The sequence below is a fragment of the Mustelus asterias genome, chromosome 9 (genome assembly GCF_964213995.1).
Source record: "Mustelus asterias chromosome 9, sMusAst1.hap1.1, whole genome shotgun sequence".
NCBI classification, from domain to species: domain Eukaryota; kingdom Metazoa; phylum Chordata; class Chondrichthyes; order Carcharhiniformes; family Triakidae; genus Mustelus; species Mustelus asterias.
Genome location: NC_135809.1, coordinates 28,481,318 through 28,493,308, shown reverse-complemented (window position 1 = coordinate 28,493,308; position 11,991 = coordinate 28,481,318). Strand labels below are relative to the sequence as shown.

Here is an 11,991-nt window from a genome sequence, read left to right as displayed (position 1 = left end):
GATCTGCACTCATGTCCATGCAAATGCCCACTTTACCAAGGCTCAAATGACCATGATCCGAAATGCGCCACACATCTGTAATGAGCTGGACGCCCAATCTTACCTTCATTTCCCCCTTTATCACGTTTGCCCATCCAGATTCGGCGCAAAACGGAGATGCTCGGCAAACGTCTGTTTCGGGTTCTCCAGCTTCTGAAGATCGGTGGTAGGGAAGGGGTGGAAAAAGAGGAAGAGGAAACTAGATGGTTCTCTGGTGGTGGTGATGGTGCAGGGGGGTGGATGGGGGAGGAGGGGGGTGGTGGGAGGCTTGATCATTCTCTGTGGGCAGGGGTAGGAAGACCAGATTGCTCTCTGCTGGGGGGAGTGGTGGGGATGGGGGAGGAGACAGCCAGATAGATCTGTAGTGGGGGGGGGGGGGGGCAGGGGGCGTCTGCTGCCACTCTGCAGGTGATCGGGGGTGGGGGGGGTGGATAAGGGGGAAACAGTTACATTGTGGGGACGAGGCGATGTCTGTGGGGACTATCGCTCCCGCTATTTGCGGCCCGGGAGCGATGTGACAGGGATGCATTTTTCAAATATTTTTCCCACTGCGCATCCGCTGTTCAAAGCTCCGATCAGACCAGCAGCGTTTCGGGTGTGATAAGCCCCACCCACAGCATGATTCAGACTTGCAATTTTTTTTTTCCAGGCTGAGTGTGTATGGGGGCGCCTGAGACCAGGTTTCCAAGTCGGCTGAATTGCACCCAGATTCAGCACTTAGAATCAAAATGGTAAAATCAGGCCCTCTGCTTCCATCACCTTTTGAGGGGGAGAGCTCGAAAGACTCACCTCCTTCAGAGAAAAAAATCTCCCCATCCTTGTCTTACATGGGTAACACATTTTTAAGCAGGGACCCTTACTTCTAGATTCTCCCACAAGAGGAAACATCCTCTCCACATCCACCCTCTCAATAGCACACAGGATCTTAAAGGTTTCAACCATGTTGCCTCTTACTCTTCTAAATTCCAATGGATACAAACTTAACTTCTCCAACCTTTCCACATCAGACAACCTACTCATTCTTAGTATTAGTCTAGTCAACATTCTCTGAACTGCTTCCAACACATTTAGAATCTTTGGCGTTTATTGGTAGGGGGATTGAATTTAGGAGTCGTAGCGTTATGTTGCAACTGTACACAACTCTGGTGCGGCCGCACTTGGAGTACTGTGTGCAGTTCTGGTCCCCACATTACAGGAAGGATGTGGAGGCTTTGGAGAGGGTGCAGAGGAGGTTTACCAGGATGTTGCCTGGTATGGAGGGGAGATCCTATGAGGAGAGGCTGAGGGATTTGGGATTGTTTTCGCTGGAAAGGCGGCGGCTAAGAGGGGATCTTATTGAAACATATATGATTAGAGGTTTAGATAGGGTGGATAGTGATAGCCTTTTTCCTCTGATGGAGAAATCCAGCACGAGGGGGCATGGCTTTAAATTGAGGGGGGGTAGTTATAGAACCGATGTCAGGGGTAGGTTCTTTACCCAGAGGGTGGTGAGGGATTGGAATGCCCTGCCAGCATCAGTTGTAAATGCGCCTAGTTTGGGGGCGTTTAAGAGATCCGTAGATAGGTTCATGGACGAAAAGAAATTGGTTTAGGTTGGAGGGTCACAGTTTTTTTTTTTTCTTAACTGGTCGGTGCAACATCGTGGGCCGAAGGGCCTGTTCTGCGCTGTAATGTTCTATGTTCTATGTTCCTTCAATAAGGAGACCAATACTGTACACAATACTCCATATGTGGTCTCACCAATGCCTTGTACAACAGAAGCATAACCTCCCTACTGTTGTAATCAATTCCCAATTGGTGCAATGCTCCAAATGCACCTAACCAAAAGGTTTAATATAGCTGCAACATGATTCCCCAACTCTTGTACTCAATGCCCCAGTTGATGAAGGCAAGCATGCCATACTTTCTTAATTACCTTGGCCACTTATGTTGCCACTTTTAGGGAACCATGGACTTGCACACCCAGATCCCTCTATGTTAATGTTCCTAATGGTTCTGCCATTTACCATATAATTCACACCCAAATTTGATCCTCCAAAATGCATCACCTCACAGAAGGCAGAATGTCAGTGATTGTATTACAAGTGTTGGGTTGCCTGCAGGTCAATAGTTGAGAGATCTGTGGAGGAGACAGGAGGCAAGTTTGAGGCTGGAAGCATTAGGTGTAAAAGGGAGTATCTGCATTTTAGGTGCAAGTCCCCAGTGCTAGGAACTGGTACTGCAGGAGTGAATAGGATGTAGTGCATTGAGCAGCAAGAGGTGGTATGGATGAACAGAAGATACCCCTTACCAATAAAAGGTCTTTATTTCTTGTGGCATTGCTGCCAGAACCTTGGAACAAAGACTCCCATGAACTGATTTCCCTTGGCACCTGTGCCCATTCCCACCCGAGGGACTGCCTCCAAGGCCTCTCATGGGACTGAATTTTAAAGGGCCTGCAAGAGCAGGGCATGATGTGGGGGCTACAAAATGAAGTTGAGTGGCATATCCGTCAGCTTCCTACCACCATGACATTTTACCAGAGGTGGCAAAGTTGATGGATACACTACACCCAGAGGCCAATTGTGCCACTCAAGTGTTGAACCATAGTATTCACTCTCCTAATCAGGCACCCCTAACAATGGTCACCCCCTGCCCTCACCAACCACCTGCTCCCTCCCCTTGCCAAGGCCTGCCATTGAGTCGTCATAGCTGGGCAATTCCAGCTGTGGCCATCAACTCCTCTCATTCACTGACAGAAGCAGCCATCCCATTTTCTTTAAAATGAACATATTGTGGCATTTTTTTGAGCAAGCTTTTAAGCTATATTAAAATGACAAGTGAGGACATATGATGACAAGGCTGAATATGAAGATCACAAGTTCCATTGTTGTTTTGTGGCGAGTTTACTGGTTTTAGTAACGTCCATTTCATTTGACTATGTACATAAAGATTTAGCACATGGATCTTTTACACAAGATTAAAAATCTATACAAATTTTACAAATGATTATTGCATACAAAAAATTGTAATTATACAATGACAGTACATTTCAGTAGTTTATGACCTTGAATAGAGATTGGGAGACTCAATCATCATCAGTGCTCAAGCCCAAAAATCGTTGCACAAGTATTTAGTTAATGCCATCATTAAGCTGTCAAAATCTTCATTTCTTCCCTCATGTCAAAACTAGCATATTATCTGTGCACTGTTACAAAGTTGTAAACCCATTTAGACTTTCTAAAAAAAGACTGGCTGAGTTTTGAATGAGGTTTTCCTTTCCCATTCTATTCTACAGTGTTAAATCATTCATACAGTCTGCATTACTTTCAGGAACTCTATGTTGTTTGAAGAACAGCCTTCCATAGCAAGATTGCAATTTGATCTATGTAAAAAAAAACACTTGGATATCACAAGTGTTCCACACGGCACATTAATCTCTGATCAGTTTAGGACAGTTCCAGCAGGTCCAAAATTGTATTCAAGTACACTGGTGCAATCGTCATCATCAGTTAAATGATGAAAGACTAATTATAAAAGATCACAGGTTTCAACATTTTATACTGCCTGGATCAAGTCCTGCTTCCCCATCACTTATCTTTGCCAGTCTACGTTGGCACCTGGTTCCCCCCTGAGCATTTTAGAAACTTAAGATTCTCATCCTCATCTTTTAACCTCTTCACAACCTCATAATTCTCCAAGTCTACAGTGAGATGGGAACTTTCCATTTCTCTTGACTCTGAGGGGCCCCTTCTGAATTTACCCCCTTACATTTGGCAGCCATGACCTCAGCCACACACGCATGCAGAAAAGAATTCCCTCAATTTTCCACCTCCCTTTAAGACCTTCTTAAAACTCAGCCTTGAATACGTTTTTTTATTTTGGGTCACTTCTCGTCCCCATTTCTTGGCTCAGTGTCCCATATGTTTTATTTCCTGTTCCTTTAAAAGCACTTCAAAATATTTTGCAATACAAATGAATACCGTTGTTGAAAAAAAAAAGAGAAACAATGAAGAAAAAAGCTCTTGCAATGCCCTTTTGCTAATTGCAACATTTTTAATTATGCCTTTCTTGCCTACCAATCAACGGGATCCGACAATTAATACATTGTAGGGAAGATAGCTCTGACACCAAGGAAAATAGGTTACTCTTTTTAAGAAAGATGGCTTCTGAGGTACATTTCTATTTCAAAAGGAAGATCACTATAGCGCATTATGAAATAAAGCACATTATGAAACAAAACAATGTAAATTCCAAGACCGTTTGCAAAATACAAAGTTTCTAAACATTCCTTCGTAACTAAACTTTTTTTCTGAAGACTCCTTGAAATTGTGGGAGCTTTCTTTCAATGTTTTAAAAAAAAAATCAAGAATGTATTAAGTACTTCCTACAATATACACTTGCTTAATGCATTACTAACAAACTAATATACACAACTTAGTTATATTCTAAACAAGGGTTCTTGTGTAATACTGCAACATAATTCTTCCATATGTCCAGAAAGGAAGAGCCAGTATATACAACAGTTTAAAAAAAGTTTCACGTGGGCACTTATTTTTCAAAATGAACTCACCCTCTCCCTTTTGCTCAGCTACTGTTCAAAAAGAAACAAAAATGGGAAGTAATGCATGATTCTAATCCGCACCCAGTTCGCCAAGCTGAAAATCTCCCTTGAAGCACAAGAATGTAGTTGGGACTCCAAAAAAAAAATGTACGTGGCAAAGGGTCGGGGAGGAAACATTATACCTTACATTTCTAAACGATACAAACGTTTTTTGTATTCAGAAAAATGCAATTCCAGCTGACCCTTCAATAAACCATCTAGTGTCTATAACCACTCAAACCGGAGACAGTAATGTTGTATTTACATAAAATAGTTTAATGTGCATTTATCCGACTCATTTTTTGGCAGATTCTTATTTCGATATTTCTGTCTCCATGTCTCCTCCACAAAATTAGGCAGATTCATTTTTGGGAAAGTAACAACTGTTCCACTTCAATTTGAGCCCGAGTTTACCAATCAATATGCAAATCTACTTGGGGAAAGAAATGTTGGAGCTTTACTTTCCCCATGAATTGTGCACACCATTACATATTTCCTCTGAAAATATGCAACGCTTATTTTGTCCATGTGAATGCTAAATCGCAATTTCCCTCGTGAAGGATCATTAATAGCAGCACCAAAGGTGAAATAAAGAACAAACCTGTGGAGAGGACTTTAACCTTCAGAGTAAAAAGTTTAACAACTTGATGTGCAACTGGCACACGGCATCAAGCAGTACGCAAATCATTTTTAAGTAGTGAAATGATTATCGTCCTTCAGTGCGTCACAAATGATATTTTTCATAATTCCTCATCATCTGTACTGAAACTGCTTCTCCTGCTGCTTCCTTTAGATGCGCCAGGTGATGTTGCTGACAACAGAGGGTCAGCAGCCAATGGAGAAATTGTGTTATCCATTAGGACGTTGTCAAGTCGGTTTTCCTGTTTCAAAGCAGCACTGAATGACAAGTCTGTGAAATGGGACAATGGATCCAGGAAGCTACAGGATCCTTCATTGAGTTCACTCAACATCTGAGGCAAGGTTGGCTGCTGCAGGTAATCAGGGCAATTGTCTCCTTGGTAGGACTCATGCTTGACCAGGTGGGTAACCAGCTCTGTTGGACTAAGAGTCGAGGACATCGTGGGTAACCCATGGACTCGGGCCTGCATTTCAAGCTCCTGAAAGTGAGAGAAAACCACCTTAAGATATATCAAGTGATTTATAAATGCAAAACAAAACCATAGCATGCATTAAAACAACAAAGGAGAAAGATTCAATCCTTAATTCGTATTGATTGCAAGACTTTTCCAGTACTTGGACTAAGTTACAACAATGTGAAATGAAACTCAAGAGTGCATTTCTTTGAGGTGTTGGATCAGAGGAGAAACTTACAAGACACTTATCAAATACATCAGGTCCATTTCAAATAAGTGTCAAAATTATATTTTAGGGCTTTGAGAGCTTTTGGTGCAGTTATGTAGCTGAACATTTCCACCCTTTGTCGTAAAGGAATTGCAGCGTCGGGGTGATGGAAGGAAATTTAACACAAGAATTGCTTTCAGATCTTAATTGCAGCTCCTTATTTAGATGAAACATTTATTGGTTACATCAGAATATGTTTTTTAAAAAACTGATCTGCAATACCAAGGTTGGTCTGATTTTTAATTGAACAATCCCAGGGAGTGAATCAATCTTGAGGGCATAAGAGAATATGATTTTTTTTTTTAAAGTTAAAATCCCAAGAGAAACAGTTTACTAGCACTGTCAGTGCATCAAGTCAGACCTCATTACAACCATAGTCCAAACATGGATAAAGGCTCTGAATTCCAGAGGGGAGGTGAGAGTGACTGCTGCATTTAACAAGAGTGTGGTATTAAGATGCCCAAGTAAAATTGAATGTAATGGGAATCATGGGCTAGATTCAAGTCTAGCACAAAGGGATGTTAGTCTAAGAGTGCAGCGGTCAGTTCTATAACTCAGACACAAACAATCCATGCCGAAATGCAACAAGTCCTTGATAACATTCAGACTTGGTGGGATTTTCCAGCTATACACACCCTCAAGGCTGGAAAATCCCACCTGAAGGCCTTTGCATGGTCCATGTCTTGCCATCACAGGAATTAGAGCAGACAGGAAAATTCTGCCCCAGGGTTGAAAAGTGGCAAGTGTCATGCTCAATTGTGTGAATCGGATTGCTTTTGAAGCTCATTGTGCTCGATTAGTTGAGCTTGGGTGCGGACTACAGAAAGAGCTGGAGACCAGAACTGTACGGTATGGAACATACTGAAAACAACCATCAGACTGATGTCATCTCTGCATTGCTCAGATGCAAATATACAACAAGTAACATTCACTTTACCCACGTGCTGGACAATGACCATAGACAGTCTAATCAGCTCTCCATGGACATTCAACAGCATTTCCATCACCAAATCAACATTCTAGAATGGAAAAAGCTGGGGGAACACAATTGGGACTGCCATCAATGTAAAGGGAACATTTACCCAAGTGTGGCATTGTGGAATCCGAGCAAAACTAAAATCAGGGAGGGGGGTGGGGAAACACTCTCCAACATACGTAACAAAGGAAAATGGTTTTGGTTACTGGAGGTTAATAATCTCAATCCAGGGGCATTGGTGCAGGAGGTCATCAGGTTGGTGTTCGAGATCCAAATCATCTTCAGTTGTTTCATCAATGACCATCCCTTCATCATAAGGGATGAAGTGGGATGTTCAGTGCCATTCAGATGTTCAGATAGCTGGACAACACTCAGGCTTGGGCAGACAAGTGGCAATTAACATTCATGCCACAAATGCCAGGCAATGGCATATCTAACAAGAGAGAATCCAATCATCCATCTGAATTGGAATGGCATTATCATTCTAAATTACCACTCTGTCAACATCTTGGGAGTTACCATTGAGCAGAAACTAAACTGGATTAGTCATATAAATACTGTGCTACAAGAGCAGGTCAGTGGCGGGGAATTCTGCAGTGTGGAATTTACTATCAATTCCCCAAAATCTGCCAAACACTCAGAAGGCACAAGTTAGGAGTGTGATGGAATACTCTCCACTTGCCTGAGTGCAACAACAATTTTCAAGAAGCTCGATACCATCAGGGACAAGGCAGATGGCTTGATTGACACCCTGCCCACCATCTTAAACATTCACCCCCTCCACCTCCGATGGACAGTGGCAGCAGTGTACATCATCTGCAAGATGCACTGCAATAACTCACCAAGGCTCCTTCAACAACATCTTTCAAACCTACAACCGCTCATCACAAGGGCAGCAGATGCAAAGGAACATCACCACCTGCAAATGCCCCTCCAAACCACACACGACCCAGACTTGGAATTATATCACTACTCTTTCACTATCACTGGGTCAAAATCTTGGAATCCCTACCTGATGGCACTGAGGATGCACCTACAGCATATGCCTGCAGAGGTTCAAGGCAGTTGAGAGCAATTAAGGATGGGCAATAAATGTGTTGTCAGTGACACCCCACTTGTGGAATGACTAACAACAGTGACGGCTGTTTTTTCAGATACCTAATTCAGGCTGTTGTAGCTGGGAGAATTTTTTTTGTTTTCACAATTAGAAAATTGGAATGCATTTTTAAAGATTTTATTTAATGTTAAATGAACACAAGCCATTCTGTGATGTGTTTATTAACTCCAGCCTGCCTGAGTTAATAATCACAGCTTTAAAAGTCACATAAGCTGCGAGCTGCTAAACCCAGTCACACAGGGAACATAGAAAATCACAGGTCTTCATTAAAGCAGACCCAGATAAGAGTCAAGGACCATAAAACTCACAGTTACAAGGCTGCCATTGAATTATGCACAGCTGCAGCTTGTTAGTATCTATCCTCACAAGGGACAATGAAGTTAGGGGGGGTGGGTATAACTGGTTCAAAATGTAGCTATCATAATCATGTTTGGAAGGAAATAATTAAAAAGAAATAAGTGTTTGGTGATATTATGATTAGGTAGACGTGCACAAGTTGTAATTGGATAACTATACCCATGTTATACATTAAATTGTTAGTTATGAGCTGATATAGATAACTTCTGTGCAACTGTACATCTGAATGGTGTATGTAATTCAATCTGGAAGTATATCTGTCAGAGTGATGCTGTATTAGATGCTCTGGACTGCATCACTGCCAGACTGGAGTCTGAGCAATAGCTTGTAATAAAGACCGATTTTAAACTCCAAAGTTCTGTCTGATCTCTGGTGGGCAATACAAAACACAACAGCTTTCTATCCAACTTATCTCAAAAACACTGCCTATCTATTTCATTTTAGACTTGGGGCTAGATAAATTCTGATAGCTGTAATCTGGAGTGGCTGGGCAGTGACATTGAGAGTTATGATTAGTTTACAGCTCATGAACAGTACAACTTAATTTTGAGAGTCAAATTCTTAATGGAAGTTCTTCATTCAGATTAAGCACAAAAGTATCTGGCAATAGGCTCCAGAATAGAAAAGGCGGCTGAGGGGAAAACTGTATGGAAGCAGGTAAAGAATTGAATGTTTATTATTTATACAACTATATATTCTTTATAGCTGGATCAGAAATAAAAAATGGTTCCAAAACTGGAGAAGTTATATATTTTGGAAGAAGGAAACTATATAAATGGAACGATACCATTTTCAAAAGGGTAGAACAGAGACATTTGCTGGGTGAATACACAGAAACCTTTGCAGAAGGTAGGACCAAGTTTGAACGCTCTTTCAAAAATATGCTTCTAGAATTATTGGTATTATTAGAATACAAAATTATAAAAACAGGCCTCAGCTGGAGAATTGGTTCAATTCTAGGCACCACACACTAGGAAGGCTATCGAAGTCTCAAGAGGGTGAAGATATTTTCTAGATAGTGCTGAGGGATTTAGCAATGTGACTGCATGACCTGGTGCATCTCTTGATGTTGTCATTATCAAACAACATGATCAACTTTGGTGTAGAAGAGCATGCCAGGCACACCTTAAAATAAAGGTGTCAACTGGAGGAAGCCATAACACAGTAATGTGTATTCAAGCAGAATATAGACAGCCAATTAAAATGAATATAAAAAGATCAGATGCAAGTTCTGTAGACTTGTCACATTCAGTCATGAATGCAGGTGGACAATTAGTAATGGAAGGAAATGGAATCCAGTGCACAAGTGGGAATAAAAAGTTGAAGCACTCAGTCCCCTTCAGCTACAAATACCAATTGAATGATCCAAAATGGTTTCCAAAACTCCACTTGATAAAGAAACAATTAAGCCTACTGCAAACAGCAACGAGTATAGGCCCTGACCACACACAGGCTATGGCTATAGTATCAGTAACTTGCACTGCAGAAATAGCCATTTCCCTCGCCAGTACAGCTATAATTCTGGCATCTATCAGGGAATGTGGAAAACTGCCCAAAATTGGCAGTCCACTACAGGATAAAACCATTCCTCCATATCCAATTGGTATACTCTTAGCAACCCCCCAACCTACACACTTATGCAGTTTGGATTCTCCCTAGATCACATGGTTCCAGACCTCAGTGCAGCCTTTGTTCAAAAGTGTTCAAAGAGTGGAATTCCAGGAGCAAGGTGAATGAACAGGATGAGGGTTTTGCCCTGTGGTTGAGTAGCACTCACGGTGAGCTCACACAGGAATGACAGGTAGGCAAAATTCTGGTAAGCAGCTTTGACAGCAATGAATGAAAGCAAAGGGTGACACAATGGTTAGCACTGCTGCCTCAGTGCCAGGGGTCCCATTTCAATTCCAGACTTGGGTCACTGTCTGTGTGTAGTTTGCACTTTCTCCCTGTATCTGTGTGGGTTTCCTCCAGGTGCCTGTTTCCTCCCACAGTCTAAAGATGTGTGGGTTAGGCTGATTGGCCATGCTAAGTTGACCCTAGTGTCAGGGGGATTAGCAGGGTAAATGCATGGGGTTACAGGAATAGGGCCTGGGTGGGATGGTGGTCGGTACAGATTTGATGGGCTGAATGGCCTCCTTCTGTTCTGTAGGGATTCTATGAATACCCTTGACTTCAAGGCCAATTGTGGCATCTGGAAGCCCCAATAACATTGGAATGAATGGGGATCAGGGTGAAAATTAGTCATTGGCTGGACAAATTTTGCAATGCCTTGGGCCAAACAATCTTTAGCTGCTTCATCAATGACCTGCCATCCAGCGCAAAGTTCATAAGATATTGACCAAAACCCTCCAGCTGTTTGTTAGTGGTGGATGTTCTAGTCCCACCAACAGCACAGCCTTCACCGCTCATTTCTTAGTGGTGTTGGGTGGCTGAACCTAATTGACTCCTGTAACCTCACATTTACCCTGCAAGATCCTGCCACTAGCAAATGGAATGCCGCCTCTCGCTGCTGAAGAACCCGCTGATGGGAGGTCAGAGAATTCCAACCAATTATGTTCGAGAATACTTGTTGATGAATGCAATGTTTAATTCCATTTGCAATTCCTCAGCTAATGAAACAGTCTGTTCCCACATGCAGAAGAACCTGGACAACACCAAGGGCTAGGCTGACAAAAGGTAAAATCATCATCATGCCCCAAAAGCACCAGGCATTCTAACAGGACTTTACCTCCCTAACCTTGATGTTCTTGTATTATCCCGGGTCTGGGTGGGTGAAGTATGGTAAGAAGTCTAACAACACCAGGTTAAAGTCCAACAGGTTTATTTGGTAGCAAAAGCCACTCGCTTTCGGAACAGGCTGTCCCACTGTCTCACTAAATCAACCTGTTGGACTTTAACCTGGTGTTGTTAGACTTCTTACTGTGTTTACAGTCCAATGCCGGCATCTCCACATCATGGGTGAAGTATGGCAGGAGTTTGCCATTGACCAGAACTGGACCAGCCACACGTACTGCAGCTAAAAGGGTGGATCAGAATCTGGATATTCTGCTAGTGCCCCACCTGATTCACCAAATCCATCATCTATGAAAGCAGAAGGTGAGAAGTATGCTGGAATACTCAACTTGCATGGATGAGTTCTGCTCCAACAAAACCCCAAGAATCTTGACACCTTCCAAATCAAAACAGCCCACTTGATCACATCCGATCCACCACCATCACAGGTGCAGTGTGTACTATCTAGAAGATGCAGCGCAGCAACTTGCCAAACCTCCACTGGCAGGACCTCCTTTTCTAGGTGTATCACAGCTTTGTATGGCTCCTGCTCTGTCCAAGACTGCAATAAGCTACAAAGGATCATGACCAAAGCCCAGTCCATCACACAAACCAGCCTCCCATCCATTATCTGTCTACACTTCCTGCTGCCACGACAAAGCGGCCAGCATAATCAAGGATCCCATGCATCCCAACCATACGCTCTTCCACCTTCTTCCGTCGGGAAAAGATAGACCACATACCAAATGAATCAAAAACAACTTCTTTCCTGCTATCAGATTTTCG

General features: G+C 42.5%; 1 protein-coding gene across 1 annotated transcript in view; it reads right to left on the bottom strand.

The window, feature by feature from the left end:
* Positions 1-2,006: 2,006 nt before the first annotated feature.
* tfec (transcription factor EC) overlaps positions 2,007-11,991 on the bottom strand; it is an 81,451-nt gene continuing 71,466 nt past the window's right edge. Inside the window, exon 8 of the mRNA XM_078221169.1 lies at positions 2,007-5,739. Coding sequence (XP_078077295.1) covers positions 5,362-5,739 — 378 coding nt within the window. The 3' untranslated portion in view covers positions 2,007-5,361. The remainder of the gene's footprint in view (positions 5,740-11,991) is intronic.